Below are 18,680 nucleotides of genomic sequence, written 5' to 3'. Positions count from 1 at the left end.
TCATCTTGCCGACGCTTGCAGAGAAAATGAGGGCTTTTACAAATGATAGACTGAACGAAGATAGCGTGCAGGGGATCAGAATCTCACAATAAGTAATTGTAATGTAATACAAAAAATGTATATTATATAGGGCATTCTATTATGGGCTTAGAGGCTTATCACATGCTTTATTATTATGGAGGGCGAGGAACAGTATACAGTATACAGTAAGCGCCCTCTAGTGGTGGCTGTCAATCACTAGAATCTTTTAAAGGGAGCCTGTCAGGTAGCATGTTACAGAGTAGGTGCAGCTGAGCAGATTGATATATTGACTTGTGGGAAAAGACTGTGTACATATATTCTTGATCTAAAATAGTCTAAATGATGTCCAAGGGGTGGTCCCACCCAACATTCCCTGGGTGCATACAGCCATAGCTGTCAATCACTGATTAGGACTGTCCACTGGACTCTTAAGCTCATAAAGGGGTTGTGCCCCAAAAAAATCTAAATTTTTCAAACTAGCACCTGGATCTGAACACTTTTGTAATTGCAGATAATTAAAAATTTAGCATAGCCACTAAGCTATTCAATAATATATATCTGTATAGCGCCATCTGCTGTTTCTTCTTTTTCCTTTTTCTTGTCCACCTTATCGAGGCAGTCACACACACTCAGTTTAACTGTGACACCAGCCATATCTTCTTTTAGAAACTGTGGCAGTTACAGAGACAGAGCTACAGCAGAAAGGACCCCCCCCCCCCCCCCATCCCGAAAGGAAAGGACATGCCCCTGAAAATAAATCCAGAAAATAAATAAAGATTGCAGAGAAGCTGGAGCAATGAATGGGGAGATCTCTAGATCCATGTGAGGTACAGGGCTGGTTCTAGCTTTGTTAGAAAGAGATTGTCATATACTGTAGCTGGTGTGTGATTTTAATTTTTTTACATCAATCGTAGCATAGCTTCTTTAAGAATAGGCAGAAGTTTAGGTCATAAAATGTCAATTCTTACTTCACAAAGCTATATATCCATCTACTCGGCTCCTCCTGCTCTGCAACATGCTGCCTGCTGACTGGACAGTAAGTTTAATGTGACAGGTTTCCTTTAAAGAGTCATTGTTGTAGTGTCCCACTAGGTAGGGGTGGGCACTACACAAGGGTCAATTGGTGTGCGCGTTACTCCTACTCACAAGGAACAGAAATGTCATATTTAATTCTGGATTTAATGTATGTTCTAATGTGTTGTTATATGCAATGTACCCCTGTATGATGCAACAGCAGGCCTAGTTGGGTCTAGTTAGACATCCCAGACACTAGAGGGAGATAGGGAGCCCCGAGTATAAATGTCCAGGCCCAGACAGGGAGTGTTAGTGTGTGCAGAGTCAGGAGTCTGAGAAGACAGAGGTTAGAAAGCCTGCTCCTGACATGCAGCTGGATAGCCCTGGCTGCTAGTGATGTCCAGGAGGCTAGTGAGAAGCTCCAGCCTGCCTGAGAACAAGAGAGCCTTAGTTAGCTCTGAAGACACCCCAGTTGCAGGACCCAACCTCCTGGGAGAAACCCACAGTCATCCACTTTACAAGAGAGGGCGATCCAGGGTAAGCTAAGTGACCCTGATGGGCAGATGAAACTAGAAAGTGCAGCAAGAATCTAATACCTGAGGAAGATAGTAACCAAGGATTTAAGCCACCCTTTAGGCATCCGGGCCTTGGGAGATAAAGCCAGAGCAGGAGTTCTAGAAAGGACAGTGTACATTGATTCTGAGAAAAGGTACAACCTGCTGCTGAGTGCTTGTGAAGTTTACCCTCTGCGTATCTTGCATAACTCATACCTGCCATTCTGTGAATAAGCCTACTTGTGGAACTGTGATTGAAAGACTGTGCTACTACCTGCTGTACAAAGTTGGATTGTGTACCTCCATCATTCCAACTACCAACCGGCGTGCCACCGTCCAAAGGCACTGACGTCACGAATACAACAGGGACCTTGCCCCAGGCACTCAAAATACCCGTAACATCCAGGGCACCTCATCCACCATCAGGCCTGGTCCCTATATACAGAGTGTGCCCCAGAGGAACCGTGTCTACCTCTCCTTCACTGCCACGCGCCTGCCCAGGGTTCTCCAATACAGTGAGCAACCCTCGATTGCCCATAACCGTGACCTCACTTCGTCATACCCTGCAGGTCTGGCGTGTTGCATTGTACTTTCACACAATTTTATTTCATTAAATATAACATTTTAATTTAAAATATACTGTAAAGTCATGGCCACTAGGGGTCTCACTTCCACTTCCTGACGGCTTACAGGAAGTGGATGCAGGTCCTGAGCCTTTTCCTTAGAAGAAAACAAACCTAGAGAAAAACTTTCAGTAGTTGGCGTGTATAACAAAAAATCTGTGTGTGTAAACAGCCATCCAACCAATGATTGGTCAGAAAATCTGTGAGGTCAGATCGGGAGTAGGGATGAGCGAACTCGAACTGTATAGTTCGGGTTCGTACCGAATTTTGGGGTGTCCGTGACACGGACCCGAACCCGGACATTTTCGTAAAAGTCCGGGTTCGGGTTCGGTGTTCGTCGCTTTCTTCGCGCTTTTGTGACGCTTTCTTGGCGCTTTTTGAAAGGCTGCAAAGCAGCCAATCAACAAGCGTCATACTACTTGCCCCAAGAGGCCATCACAGCCATGCCTACTATTGGCATGGCTGTGATTGGCCAGAGCACCATGTGACCCAGCCTCTATTTAAGCTGGAGTCACATAGCGCCGCCCGTCACTCTGCTCTGATTAGCGTAGGGAGAGGTTGCGGCTGCGACAGTAGGGCGAGATTAGGCAGATTAACTCCTCCAAAGGACTTGATTAACTGATCGATCTGCAGCTGTGGATCATTGAGCTGCTGATCCTCAATTGCTCACTGTTTTTAGGCTGCCCAGACCGTTTGTCAGTCACATTTTTCTGGGGTGATCGGCGGCCATTTTGTGTCTTGTGGTGCGCCAGCACAAGCTGCGACCAAGTGCATTTAACCCTCAATGGTGTGGTTGTTTTTTGGCTAAAGCCTACATCAGGGTGAAGCTGTCACACCAAGTGCATTTAACCAGCAATAGTCTGTTTATTTTTTGGCCATATACTACATCAGGGGCAAGCTGCGCCTGTCACCAAGTGCATTTAACCCTCAATGGTGCGTTTGTTTTTTGGCTAAAGCCTACATCAGGGTGAAGCTGTCACACCAAGTGCATTTAACCAGCAATAGTCTGTTTATTTTTTGGCCATATACTACATCAGGGGCAAGCTGCGCCCGTCACCAAGTGCATTTAACCCTCAGTAGTGTGGTTGGTCAAGCTATCACACCAAGTGCATTTAACCAGCAATAGTCTGTTCATTTTTTGGCCATATACTAAATCAGGGGCAAGCTGCGCCCGTCACCAAGTGCATTTAACCAGCAATAGTCTGTTCATTTTTTGGCCATATACTACATCAGGGGCAAGCTGCGCCCGTCACCAAGTGCATTTAACCCTCAGTAGTGTGGTTGGTCAAGCTGTGACACCAAGTGCATTTAACCAGCAATAGTCTGTTCATTTTTTGGCCATATACTACATCAGGGGCAAGCTGCGCCCATCACCAAGTGCATTTAACCAGCAATAGTGTGGTTATTTTTTGGCCATATCCCAGTCTAATTCTGTCACTAAATCCATACCGGTCACCCAGCGCCTAAATACTAGGCCTCAAATTTATATCCCGCTAAATCTCTCGTTACCGCTGTCCTGTTGTGGCTGGGAAAGTTATTTAGTGTCCGTTAAAGCACATTTTTTGTTCTGGGTTGAAATACAATTCCCAATTTAGCAATTTAAAAATTTAGTGGTTTCTGCTGTATCAGAGCTATTTGAAATCTATCCCTAAAAGGGTATATAATATTCAAGGTGCACATAGGGACATTCAGAATAACTTCACACACCCGCTACTGTGCATTTCCAAGTCTAATTCTGTCACTAAACCCATACCTGTCACCCAGCGCCTAAATACTAGGCCTCAAATTCATATCCAGCTAAATCTGTCGTTAGTGCTGTAGCTGGGCGAGTTATTTAGTGTCCGTTCAAGCACATTTCTTGTTCTGGGTTGAAATACAATTCCCAATTTAGCAATTTCATAATTTAGTGGTTTCTGCTATATCAGAGCTATTTGAAATCTATCCCTAAAAGGGTAGATCATATTGAAGGTGCACATAGGGACATTCAGAATAACTTCACACACCCGCTACTGTGCATTTCCAAGTCTAATTCTGTCACTAAACCCATACCTGTCACCCAGCGCCTAAATACTAGGCCTCAAATTTATATCCAGCTAAATCTGTCCTTAGTGCTGTAGCTGGGCGAGTTATTTAGTGTCCGTTCAAGCACATTTCTTGTTCTGGGTTGAAATACAATTCCCAATTTAGCAATTTCATAATTTAGTGGTTTCTGCTATATCAGAGCTATTTGAAATCTATCCCTAAAAGGGTAGATCATATTGAAGGTGCACATAGGGACATTCAGAATAACTTCACACACCCGCTACTGTGCATTTCCAAGTCTAATTCTGTCACTAAACCCATACCTGTCACCCAGCGCCTAAATACTAGGCCTCAAATTTATATCCAGCTAAATCTGTCCTTAGTGCTGTAGCTGGGCGAGTTATTTAGTGTCCGTTCAAGCACATTTCTTGTTCTGGGTTGAAATACAATTCCCAATTTAGCAATTTCATAATTTAGTGGTTTCTGCTATATCAGAGCTATTTGAAATCTATCCCTAAAAGGGTAGATCATATTGAAGGTGCACATAGGGACATTCAGAATAACTTCACACACCCGCTACTGTGCATTTCCAAGTCTAATTCTGTCACTAAACCCATACCTGTCACCCAGCGCCTAAATACTAGGCCTCAAATTTATATCCAGCTAAATCTGTCCTTAGTGCTGTAGCTGGGCGAGTTATTTAGTGTCCGTTCAAGCACATTTCTTGTTCTGGGTTGAAATACAATTCCCAATTTAGCAATTTCATAATTTAGTGGTTTCTGCTATATCAGAGCTATTTGAAATCTATCCCTAAAAGGGACATAATATTCAAGGTGCACATTGGGTCATTCAGAATAACTTCACACACACACGCTTCTGTGCATTTCCAAGTCTAATTCTGTCACTAAATCCATACCGGTCACCCAGCGCCTAAATACTAGGCCTCAAATTTATATCCTGCTAAATCTCTCGTTAACGCTGTCCTGTTGTGGCTGGGAAAGTTATTTAGTGTCCGTCAAAGCACATTTTTTGTTCTGGGTTGAAATACAATTCCCAATTTAGCAATTTCATAATTTAGTGGTTTCTGCTATATCAGAGCTATTTGAAATCTATCCCTAAAAGGGTATATAATATTCAAGGTGCACATTGGGTCATTCAGAATAACTTCACACACACCCGCTACTGTGTATTTCTAAGTCTAATTCTGTCACTAAACCCATACCTGTCACCCAGCGCCTAAATACTAGGCCTCAAATTTATATCCTGCTAAATCTCTCGTTAACGCTGTCCTGTTGTGGCTGGGAAAGTTATTTAGTGTCCGTCAAAGCACATTTTTTGTTCTGGGTTGAAATACAATTCCCAATTTAGCAATTTCATAATTTAGTGGTTTCTGCTATATCAGAGCTATTTGAAATCTATCCCTAAAAGGGTATATAATATTCAAGGTGCACATTGGGTCATTCAGAATAACTTCACACACACCCGCTACTGTGTATTTCTAAGTCTAATTCTGTCACTAAACCCATACCTGTCACCCAGCGCCTAAATACTAGGCCTCAAATTTATATCCTGCTAAATCTCTCGTTAACGCTGTCCTGTTGTGGCTGGGAAAGTTATTTAGTGTCCGTCAAAGCACATTTTTTGTTCTGGGTTGAAATACAATTCCCAATTTAGCAATTTCATAATTTAGTGGTTTCTGCTATATCAGAGCTATTTGAAATCTATCCCTAAAAGGGTATATAATATTCAAGGTGCACATTGGGTCATTCAGAATAACTTCACACACACCCGCTACTGTGTATTTCTAAGTCTAATTCTGTCACTAAACCCATACCTGTCACCCAGCGCCTAAATACTAGGCCTCAAATTTATATCCTGCTAAATCTCTCGTTAACGCTGTCCTGTTGTGGCTGGGAAAGTTATTTAGTGTCCGTCAAAGCACATTTTTGTTCTGGGTTGAAATACAATTCCCAATTTAGCAATTTCATAATTTAGTGGTTTCTGCTATATCAGAGCTATTTGAAATCTATCCCTAAAAGGGTATATAATATTCAAGGTGCACATTGGGTCATTCAGAATAACTTCACACACACACGCTTCTGTGCATTTCCAAGTCTAATTCTGTCACTAAATCCATACCGGTCACCCAGCGCCTAAATACTAGGCCTCAAATTTATATCCCGCTGAATTTGAATACAATACATTGGGCCAAATAATATATTTGTTGTTGTGGTGAACCATAACAATGAGAAAAACATCTAGTAAGGGACGCGGACGTGGACATGGTCGTGGTGGTGTTAGTGGACCCTCTGGTGCTGGGAGAGGACGTGGCCGTTCTGCCACATCCACACGTCCTAGTGTACCAACTACCTCAGGTCCCAGTAGCCGCCAGAATTTACAGCGATATATGGTGGGGCCCAATGCCGTTCTAAGGATGGTAAGGCCTGAGCAGGTACAGGCATTAGTCAATTGGGTGGCCGACAGTGGATCCAGCACGTTCACATTATCTCCCACCCAGTCTTCTGCAGAAAGCGCACAGATGGCGCCTGAAAACCAACCCCATCAGTCTGTCACATCACCCCCATGCATACCAGGGAAACTGTCTCAGCCTCAAGTTATGCAGCAGTCTCTTATGCTGTTTGAAGACTCCGCTGGCAGGGTTTCCCAAGGGCATCCACCTAGCCCTTCCCCAGCGGTGAAAGACATAGAATGCACTGACGCACAACCACTTATGTTTCCTGATGATGAGGACATGGGAATACCACCTCAGCATGTCTCTGATGATGACGAAACACAGGTGCCAACTGCTGCGTCTTTCTGCAGTGTGCAGACTGAACAGGAGGTCAGGGATCAAGACTGGGTGGAAGACGATGCAGGGGACGATGAGGTCCTAGACCCCACATGGAATGAAGGTCGTGCCACTGACTTTCACAGTTCGGAGGAAGAGGCAGTGGTGAGACCGAGCCAACAGCGTAGCAAAAGAGGGAGCAGTGGGCAAAAGCAGAACACCCGCCGCCAAGAGACTCCGCCTGCTACTGACCGCCGCCATCTGGGACCGAGCACCCCAAAGGCAGCTTCAAGGAGTTCCCTGGCATGGCACTTCTTCAAACAATGTGCTGACGACAAGACCCGAGTGGTTTGCACGCTGTGCCATCAGAGCCTGAAGCGAGGCATTAACGTTCTGAACCTGAGCACAACCTGCATGACCAGGCACCTGCATGCAAAGCATGAACTGCAGTGGAGTAAACACCTTAAAACCAAGGAAGTCACTCAGGCTCCCCCTGCTACCTCTTCTGCTGCTGCCGCCTCGGCCTATTCTGCTGCTGCCGCCTCGGCCTCTTCCTCCGCCTCTGGAGGAACGTTGGCACCTGCCGCCCAGCAAACAGGGGATGTACCACCAACACCACCACCACCACCTCCGTCACCAAGCGTCTCAACCATGTCACACGCCAGCGTTCAGCTCTCCATCTCACAAACATTTGATAGAAAGCGTAAATTCCCACCTAGCCACCCTCGATCCCTGGCCCTGAATGCCAGCATTTCTAAACTACTGGCCTATGAAATGCTGTCATTTAGGCTGGTGGACACAGACAGCTTCAAACAGCTCATGTCGCTTGCTGTCCCACAGTATGTTGTTCCCAGCCGGCACTACTTCTCCAAGAGAGCCGTGCCTTCCCTGCACAACCAAGTATCCGATAAAATCAAGTGTGCACTGCGCAACGCCATCTGTAGCAAGGTCCACCTAACCACAGATACATGGACCAGTAAGCACGGCCAGGGACGCTATATCTCCCTAACTGCACACTGGGTAAATGTAGTGGCAGCTGGGCCCCAGGCGGAGAGCTGTTTGGCGCACGTCCTTCCGCCGCCAAGGATCGCAGGGCAACATTCTTTGCCTCCTGTTGCCACCTCCTCCTTCTCGGCTTCCTCCTCCTCTTCTTCCACCTGCTCATCCAGTCAGCCACACACCTTCACCACCAACTTCAGCACAGCCCGGGGTAAACGTCAGCAGGCCATTCTGAAACTCATATGTTTGGGGGACAGGCCCCACACCGCACAGGAGTTGTGGCGGGGTATTGAACAACAGACCGACGAGTGGTTGCTGCCGGTGAGCCTCAAGCCCGGCCTGGTGGTGTGTGATAATGGGCGAAATCTCGTTGCAGCTCTGGGACTAGCCAATTTGACGCACATCCCTTGCTTGGCGCATGTGCTGAATTTGGTGGTGCAGAAGTTCATTCACAACTACCCCGACATGTCAGAGCTGCTGCATAAAGTGCGGGCCGTCTGTTCGCGCTTCCGGCGTTCACATCCTGCTGCTGCTCGCCTGTCTGCGCTACAGCGTAACTTCGGCCTTCCCGCTCACCGCCTCATATGCGACGTGCCCACCAGGTGGAACTCCACCTTGCACATGCTGGACAGACTGTGCGAGCAGCAGCAGGCCATAGTGGAGTTTCAGCTGCAGCACGCACGGGTCAGTCGCACTACAGAACAGCACCACTTCACCACCAATGACTGGGCCTCCATGCGAGACCTGTGTGCCCTGTTGCGCTGTTTCGAGTACTCCACCAACATGGCCAGTGGCGATGACACCGTTATCAGCGTTACAATACCACTTCTATGTCTCCTTGAGAAAACACTTAGGGCGATGATGGAAGAGGAGGTGGCCCAGGAGGAGGAGGAGGAGGAGGAGGAGGAAGAGGGGTCATTTTTAGCACTTTCAGGCCAGTCTCTTCGAAGTGACTCAGAGGGAGGTTTTTGGCAACAGCAGAGGCCAGGTACAAATGTGGCCAGCCAGGGCCCACTACTGGAGGACGAGGAGGACGAGGATGAGGAGGAGGTGGAGGAGGATGAGGATGAAGCATGGTCACAGCGGGGTGGCACCCAACGCAGCTCGGGTCCATCACTGGTGCGTCGCTGGGGGGAAAGGCAGGACGATGACGATACGCCTCCCACAGAGGACAGCTTGTCCTTACCCCTGGGCAGCCTGGCACACATGAGCGACTACATGCTGCAGTGCCTGCGCAACGACAGCAGAGTTGCCCACATTTTAACCTGTGCGGACTACTGGGTTGCCACCCTGCTGGATCCACGCTACAAAGACAATGTGCCCACCTTACTTCCTGCACTGGAGCGTGATAGGAAGATGCGCGAGTACAAGCGCACGTTGGTAGACGCGCTACTGAGAGCATTCCCAAATGTCACAGGGGAACAAGTGGAAGCCCAAGGCCAAGGCAGAGGAGGAGCAAGAGGTCGCCAAGGCAGCTGTGTCACAGCCAGCTCCTCTGAGGGCAGGGTTAGCATGGCAGAGATGTGGAAAACTTTTGTCAACACGCCACAGCTAACTGCACCACCACCTGATACGCAACGTGTTAGCAGGAGGCAACATTTCACTAACATGGTGGAACAGTACGTGTGCACACCCCTCCACGTACTGACTGATGGTTCGGCCCCATTCAACTTCTGGGTCTCTAAATTGTCCACGTGGCCAGAGCTAGCCTTTTATGCCTTGGAGGTGCTGGCCTGCCCGGCAGCCAGCGTTTTGTCTGAACGTGTATTCAGCACGGCAGGGGGCGTCATTACAGACAAACGCAGCCGCCTGTCTACAGCCAATGTGGACAAGCTGACGTTCATAAAAATGAACCAGGCATGGATCCCACAGGACCTGTCCGTCCCTTGTCCAGATTAGACATTAACTACCTCCCCATAACCATATATTATTGGACTCCAGGGCACTTCCTCATTCAATCCTATTTTTATTTTCATTTTACCATTATATTGCGAGGCTACCCAAAGTTGAATGAACCTCTCCTCTGCCTGTGTGCTAGGCCTAAATATATGCCAATGGACTGTTGCAGTGGTGGCTGACATGAAGCCTGATTCTCTGCTATGACATGCAGACTAATTCTCTGCTGACATGAAGCCAGATTGTCTGTTACGGGACCTCTCTCCTCTGCCTGGGTGCTGTGCCTAAATTTATGACAATGGACTGTTGCAGTGGTGGCTGACGTGAAGCCTGATTCTCTGCTATGACATGCAGACTGATTCTCTGCTGACATGAAGCCAGATTGTCTGTTACGGGACCTCTCTGCTCTGCCTGTGTGCTAGGCCTAAATATATGCCAATGGACTGTTGCAGTGGTGGGTGACGTGAAGCCTCATTCTCTGCTATGACATGCAGACTGATTCTCTGCTGACATGAAGCCAGATCGTCTGTTACGGGACCTCTCTGCTCTGCCTGTGTGCTAGGCCTAAATATATGCCAATGGACTGTTGCAGTGGTGGGTGACGTGAAGCCTCATTCTCTGCTATGACATGCAGACTGATTCTCTGCTGACATGAAGCCAGATCGTCTGTTACGGGACCTCTCTGCTCTGCCTGTGTGCTAGGCCTAAATATATGCCAATGGACTGTTGCAGTGGTGGGTGACGTGAAGCCTCATTCTCTGCTATGACATGCAGACTGATTCTCTGCTGACATGAAGCCAGATTGTCTGTTACGGGACCTCTCTGCTCTGCCTGTGTGCTAGGCCTAAATATATGCCAATGGACTGTTGCAGTGGTGGGTGACGTGAAGCCTCATTCTCTGCTATGACATGCAGACTGATTCTCTGCTGACATGAAGCCAGATTGTCTGTTACGGGACCTCTCTGCTCTGCCTGTGTGCTAGGCCTAAATATATGCCAATGGACTGTTGCAGTGGTGGGTGACGTGAAGCCTCATTCTCTGCTATGACATGCAGACTAATTCTCTGCTGACATGAAGACAGATTCTCTGTTACGGGACCTCCCTCCTCTGCCTGGGTGCTGGGCCTAAATATATGCCAATGGACTGTTGCAGTGGTGGCTGACGTGAAGCCTCATTCTCTGCTATGACATGCAGACTAATTCTCTGCTGACATGAAGACAGATTCTCTGTTACGGGACCTCCCTCCTCTGCCTGGGTGCTGGGCCTAAATATATGCCAATGGACTGTTGCAGTGGTGGCTGACGTGAAGCCTCATTCTCTGCTATGACATGCAGACTAATTCTCTGCTGACATGAAGACAGATTCTCTGTTACGGGACCTCTCTCCTCTGCCTGGGTGCCGGGGCCTAAATATCTGAGAATGGACTGTTCCAGTGGTGGGTGACGGGAAGCCAGATTCTCTGCTATGGAACCTCTCTCCAATTGATTTTGGTTAATTTTTATTTATTTAATTTTTATTTTAATTCATTTCCCTATCCACATTTGTTTGCAGGGGATTTACCTACATGTTGCTGCCTTTTGCAGCCCTCTAGCTCTTTCCTGGGCTGTTTTACAGCCTTTTTAGTGCCGAAAAGTTCGGGTCCCCATTGACTTCAATGGGGTTCGGGTTCGGGACGAAGTTCGGATCGGGTTCGGATCCCGAACCCGAACATTTCCGGGATGTTCGGCCGAACTTCTCGAACCCGAACATCCAGGTGTTCGCTCAACTCTAATCGGGAGACTTCTGTAGTTATGCGGCTCAAACAGGGAATAATATGGCTGAAAGATACTTTAGGGAAGCCCCGAAAAACGTTATTTCACAGTTATGATTGTACAAAGAAGCACAGCCATTATACACACAGTTTTTTTAAAACTCAGGTACGCTTTGAAGGGAGTTGCATGTGTAGTGTACAGGAGCGAGATGCCCGTCACTACAGAAGGGTCACTTGGGTGTTGTCGTTCCCCCTTTAAGGGGAGGTTGGTAAAAACATCTTGTAATGTCATGCTATGTATTTTCCTGTTACTGTGAAACGTGCTTATGCAGGCCGGCTAGGGTGTCATTCCAGCTCTGAGTCACTAGAGGGAGCTAGGGAACCCTAGGTTATATAAGGCCCAGTCAGGAAGTAATAGCAGTTGGAGGAGAGACAGACAGTGGGAGCAGAGGTCAGAAATGATCCTGTGTCTGAGGGAAAGCCAGGTTATGGGCCTGTGAGAGCATAGCAGGCCTGAAGCCTGTCGGCTAGGAGAGGGTAGTAAAGGCCCTGTAACCGGGTTCCGGATCCAAGGAAAAGGTTCCCCTCCTGAGTCACCATCCGTTCAGCTGAAGCAGCATAAGCGAGCCACAAGCCAAGACACAGATTACCACAGATGCCGATCAGATAAAGCGAGAGGTACTCAAGATAACAGAGGAGGTACTAGATAAGGACAGCTTCAAGGGTACGCCAGATAAAGGGCATTAGACCTTGGAGGAAATTCACATATAGCGGGACCAGTCAGGAATAGTGTGCAAGCCGCCTGTACTGCATCTCCTGTAATTAACACTCTGTATAATTCATCGCTAAGACCGGCCTTTCTGTAATGTCAAGAACCATCTGTATTCGTCTGAAACCAACCGTCTTTTATGGAACTGTGCACTACCAGTGTCCGTGTATTATCCTGACTGATATTCAGTAAAAGTTCCAGTTTTTGTTGGCTATCCTGTGCTTGCTTCATTTTTTCCACCATACTTTACACGGCGTGTCACCGTTTAATTGACACTGGCGTCACGAACTGTTAAATACCTGCCTGTTCCAGTATTTGCCACAATTGAAGACGACAGTGGATCCCAGGTTAGTGGTCAATCTGCACTACAAAGCCCAGCATACACTACTGACCCCCTGGGACACTGCATCGCTCTTTTTGGCGTCACGAACAGGATTCGCATACTTCGACAGTGCAGAGAAGTGTGAACTGTGTGCTTTAATTATTCCACCACCGTATTACAAAGACTGTAACCTTTATTCCTAACTTGTGGATTACAATTGTGCCTGGGAGGAATTGGAGGCGCTGTGTTGTGTTACGCTACCCCCAGAGAGAAAATCGCATTTGTGGACTGTGTTTTACTGGACTTTTCATCATCCTGCTTGCTGTCAGTGAATTGCAGCATCAGGACACCTAAAATGGCCGCCGACGCCATGAGGCTTTTTACTGCGCCATCAGGATGTGCAGAGGCGCGAATATTTGGCGCCGAAACCCTCCAAGAAGAAGGAGGAGATTGTCCTGGAGCGCCACCCACCTGGAGAAGTGATGATGCGGCTGACGTCCCCGAAGAGTTACGCCTGGGAGGCGGGCCTCAGATGGAGGTTGACCGGCCCAGTGTGTGGGAGGAGCCAGTGTCGTCCTTGCACCCAGTGCGAGAGGAAGAGAGAGAGCGGCAGGACAGCTGCCGGCGGGCAGAAGAATGTGCTGAGGCCCGACGTCAAGCAGCAGCTGCCACCGTTTCCCCAGAGGCCACTGTCCCTGAACCTCCGGTAGCTCCAACCACCTGCACCAAAGCTGACCTAGAGGCCCAAAGCAAGAGGGTGTATTGGGTGGCGGACCTCGGGTACGCAGGAGGCGTGCGATGGTTCCCGTTTCCGAGGACGGATGCTGAAATGGAGGCCATGAAGGACAAGCCTCCCCCTCTAAAGATTGTAAGAGGTGACGGTTTTCAAATGTGGCCGTCCTTGCCAGAACAACTGCTGCAGGTTCCCTATGTCGACTCGTCATCAGAGGAACATGATACCCGGCTGTGAGTACTTTTGTCCTCTTGTTCCTTTCCTTAATGGCCGTTTGTCCCTCCAGTTGGCAGAGCTGGTGAAGCTCGCTGCCAGTTACCCATGGCCGGTGGCCTCCTAGTTGAATGATGTGCCACTGAGTATCAATGCTTCCAGCTGCCTTTGTTTTGTTTGGGACATCCGGTTTGCTGCTGAATTCCCGGTTGTGCCTTGAAGTTTTTGCACAAATTTTACCCCTTTTCACCCCCATTTCAGGTTGAAAAGACATTTTTATGTCAGCAATATTTTAAAGGGTAAGCAGGACTTGCCAGGATAACATGGCCCTGGTATTGTCAGAGTCCTGTATTGTCATTTTATATATGTGCTGCTGACAGTATTTAATAACCGGTTTTTCTATTCAAGTATATGTGCCCAGAGATGGACTTCCTATGTGCAAGCCTCTGAGATGTTAATATTGCTATGGACTTATTTATTGTCATGGACTATCCTGGTTCTTTAAACATCTCGCTGTGCCAGGTCAGCGCCCCCGTTCCACTCACTATCCTGTGAAAAAGAGAACGACGCCCCTTGTCACCAGACTTCGCCATTTCCAATTGGGTCTGATAAGAGTGTAATTGACATATATGTATGTATGCATGTGTCTTCCTCTATTGCAGGTCATGATTCCAGTTGGACGGGCCCTGATGGAGTACGAGGTCGTACTCAGCTTAAAGCAGCGGGGTATGTAGTGTACAGGAGCGAGATGCCCGTCACTACAGAAGGGTCACTTGGGTGTTGTCGTTCCCCCTTTAAGGGGAGGTTGGTAAAAACATCTTGTAATGTCATGCTATGTATTTTCCTGTTACTGTGAAACGTGCTTATGCAGGCCGGCTAGGGTGTCATTCCAGCTCTGAGTCACTAGAGGGAGCTAGGGAACCCTAGGTTATATAAGGCCCAGTCAGGAAGTAATAGCAGTTGGAGGAGAGACAGACAGTGGGAGCAGAGGTCAGAAATGATCCTGTGTCTGAGGGAAAGCCAGGTTATGGGCCTGTGAGAGCATAGCAGGCCTGAAGCCTGTCGGCTAGGAGAGGGTAGTAAAGGCCCTGTAACCGGGTTCCGGATCCAAGGAAAAGGTTCCCCTCCTGAGTCACCATCCGTTCAGCTGAAGCAGCATAAGCGAGCCACAAGCCAAGACACAGATTACCACAGAGGCCGATCAGATAAAGCGAGAGGTACTCAAGATAACAGAGGAGGTACTAGATAAGGACAGCTTCAAGGGTACGCCAGATAAAGGGCATTAGACCTTGGAGGAAATTCACATATAGCGGGACCAGTCAGGAATAGTGTGCAAGCCGCCTGTACTGCATCTCCTGTAATTAACACTCTGTATAATTCATCGCTAAGACCGGCCTTTCTGTAATGTCAAGAACCATCTGTATTCGTCTGAAACCAACCGTCTTTTATGGAACTGTGCACTACCAGTGTCCGTGTATTATCCTGACTGATATTCAGTAAAAGTTCCAGTTTTTGTTGGCTATCCTGTGCTTGCTTCATTTTTTCCACCATACTTTACACGGCGTGTCACCGTTTAATTGACACTGGCGTCACGAACTGTTAAATACCTGCCTGTTCCAGTATTTGCCACAATTGAAGACGACAGTGGATCCCAGGTTAGTGGTCAATCTGCACTACAAAGCCCAGCATACACTACTGACCCCCTGGGACACTGCACATGTATCATGTAGAGAAAGTTAATGCAAGGCACTTACTAATGTAAGTATTGCTTCCTTTGCTGTCTGGATTCATTTTTCCATCACATTACACACTACCTGTTTCCATGGTTCTGACCACCCTGCAATCCATCGGTGGTGGTCGTGCTTGCACACTATAGGAAAAAGCGCAGACCTCTAGTGGCCAGGACCGTGGGCGCTCACTGCTGGATTGCAGAGGGGTCATAACCATGGAAACGCGCCAGTTTAAGGCTACTTTCACACTTGCGTTCGGGGCTCCGCTTGTGAGTTCCGTTTGAAGGCTCTCACAAGCGGCCCCGAACGGATCCGTCCAGCCCTAATGCATTCTGAGTGGATACGGATCCGCTCAGAATGCATCAGTATGGCTCAGTTTGTCCTCCGCTCAGCAGGCGGACACCTGAACGCTGCTTGCAGCGTTCGGGTGTCCGCCTGGCTGTGCGGAGGCAAACGGATCCATCCAGACTTACAATGTAAGTCAATGGGGACGGATCCGTTTGAAGTTGACACAGTATGGCTCAATTTTCAAACGGATCCGTCCCCCATTGACTTTCAATGTAAAGTCAAAACTGATCCGTTTGCACTATCATGAACAAAAAAAAATAAAAAAAAATATGAGCGGATCCGTTCAGAACGGATCCGATCGAACGCTAGTGTGAAAGTAGCCTAAGGCTACTTTCACACTTGCGTTCGGAGCGGATCCGTCTGCATTATATTTGTGAAAAAAGTCTAAGTCTAATTGTTAGTCAGACGGATCCATCCAGACTTTACATTGAAAGTCAATGGGGGACGGATCCGTTTGAAATTGCACCATATTGTGTCAACGTCAAACGGATCCGTCCCCATTGACTTACATTGTAAGTCTGGACGGATCCGTTTGGAGTGTCCGCCTGCTGAGCGGAACGGAGGCCAAACGGAGCCAAACTGATGCATTCTGAGCGGATCCGCATCTACTCAGAATGCATTAGGGCAGTACGGATCCGTTCGGGACCGCTTGTGAGAGCCTTCAAACGGAACTCACAAGCGGAGCCCCGAACGCTAGTGTGAAAGTAGCCTATAATGTGATGGAAAAACGAATCAAGCCAGAAAAGGCGGTAATATGGATAATAACAATACATTCCACCTTTTATTTGTCACAGCTCCTTTAGAAAATAAAAGGTGGAATCTGATTGGTTGCTAAGGGCAACTAAGCCAGTTTTCCTATACACCAGTTTTGATAAATCTCTTTAGACTTTGTACAATGAGTTATGTTTATATTAAATACATCATGGAACTAGAAAAAAACATTTCTATTGATGTCAAATGTTTTGTAGGCAAGCACAAGCATTGGTGGAAAACATACAGATTCCTCCCGGCTCTATCCATATCTGCCTATTTTTAGGAAAGATTTTGATGACTTTGAATATGTTCCGGTTATGCTGTCATTCATTTTGCACATACCTTTTGTAATAAGTTTGGGGTTCGTTCTTCATCTATTTCTAGTAGGAAAGAAAACAAAGAAGTAATTAAAAAAAGTTGTTCAAATGAATGCAGTAAAATGATATAACGGGGCAGATTTACTTTGTTGCTGGTAGCATCCAATCATAGCACAGCTTTCATTACATTTTCAACTCTTGAAAAATGAAAGCTGTGCTGTGATTTGTTGCAGTTTTATAAATCTGATTATAGACATTTTGGATTTAGATTTAAAAAAAAATTGACCAAGTAATTTATCTATATATATCAAGAAGGACGTATATACTGTATGTGTGTGTATGTATGTACCGCAATCACTCAAAAACGCAACCATCGATTTCGATGAAACTTGTTATACACATCCCTTGCTACCTGGAAAGAAATTTTGTGGGGGGTCACAGCTGTCTAGGACGTACTGTTCCTGAGATATTCCCAAAAAATGACCTGCATTAGCCAATAGAAGTCTACAGGTCTTTCTCTTCATATCTCAACTGCTATACACACGGTCACATGTCCCTTATCAGCCAATAGAAGCTTGCAGACCCCTAGTCTCCACATACACACAGTTTTACTCCATGTTTTCTTCACTGCTGTAGGTCAGCTTTAGGCTAGAGCTACATGATGACATGTGTCGCGTGACAATGAGTCGCACAAAACATTGGGCACAACTACACTGCTATATGTGTCGCACGACAATTTTTATAATAATAGTCTATAGTGTCGCACTGCGACATGTCACATGCTGCGACTGCAATGCGAAAGTCGCAGAAAAATCCATCTTGGATGGATTTTTTGCAATTGTCGTGTCGCAGTCGCAGCATGTCACATGTCGCAGTGCGACACTATAGCCTATCATTATAAAAATTGTTAAGACAAAATGTTGCGCGACACATGTCGTGTAGCCCTATCATTAAAGGGGCAGGGCGCTATGGAGGTCACAGTTAAAGGGGTGGGCAATGTGAAAGTCACTGTTAAAGAGGCGTTCACTGTGGATGTTACTGTTAAGGGGGCAGACCGCTGTGGAGGTCACTGTTAAAGGGGCAGGGGCTACTATTAAAGGGGCAACTGCTGTGGAGGTCACTATAAAGGTGGCAGGGTACTGCGAGGTCACTGTTAAGGGGGCGGGCCCCTGAGGAGGTCACTGTCAAGAGAGTGGGGTGCTGTGAAACTCACTGTTAAAGGTGCAGGCTGCTGTGAAGGTCAAAGTTAAGGGAATAGGCTGCTGTGGAGGTCCCATTTTGAAGTTGCCGGGGCACTGTGGGTGGGTCAGTATTAAGGGGTGGGTGACTGTGGAGTTCACTATTAAAGGGTGCTGTAGAGGTCACTGTTATGGGGGATACTGTCAATATATTTTAACGACACACACAAACATTAAATGAGATAGATGAAATAAATCCGTGCGAAGCCGGGTCCTTCTGCTAGTTACATATAAGATCTCATTTCCAGAGACCCTTATGAAAATTAAAACCTGATTGGATGCTTTGGGTAAATTATAACCATACCCTACATACCACTGTTTGAATCCCAAACAAACCACAAGGCATTAAAGCTCTGCTCCATTCCACGATGAATGCCTCTAAAATATTCTATAAATGCCCTTTATAAGAGGTTACTAATTTCTTTTATATTGATGGCCTGTCCACAGGATTCAACTTTTACACAGTAGATCCAGCAGAGCAGTGCTGCTTCCATTGAAGTGAATGGAAGACACATGGATGGAACCAGCTGTACACAAAGGATGGAGCTGTGAAGAGCCAGAGCTACTATGAAAGATCTGATCAGAGGGGG

General features: G+C 47.1%; 1 protein-coding gene across 2 annotated transcripts in view; it reads right to left on the bottom strand.

Annotated features, from left to right (window-relative positions):
• The window catches only part of PPP1R1A (protein phosphatase 1 regulatory inhibitor subunit 1A), a 247,717-nt gene that overhangs the window by 66,304 nt on the left and 162,733 nt on the right, over window positions 1–18,680 (bottom strand). For both annotated transcript variants that reach the window (XM_044286654.1, XM_044286656.1), the window contains one exon: window positions 16,878–16,915. In XM_044286654.1, the coding sequence (XP_044142589.1) occupies window positions 16,878–16,915 (38 nt within the window). The remainder of the gene's footprint in view (window positions 1–16,877; window positions 16,916–18,680) is intronic.

The sequence above is a fragment of the Bufo gargarizans genome, chromosome 3 (assembly GCF_014858855.1).
Source record: "Bufo gargarizans isolate SCDJY-AF-19 chromosome 3, ASM1485885v1, whole genome shotgun sequence".
Taxonomy (NCBI): Eukaryota; Metazoa; Chordata; class Amphibia; order Anura; family Bufonidae; genus Bufo; species Bufo gargarizans.
Note: the sequence above shows the minus strand (reverse complement) of the source record. Positions and strands in the feature narration are given on the sequence as shown.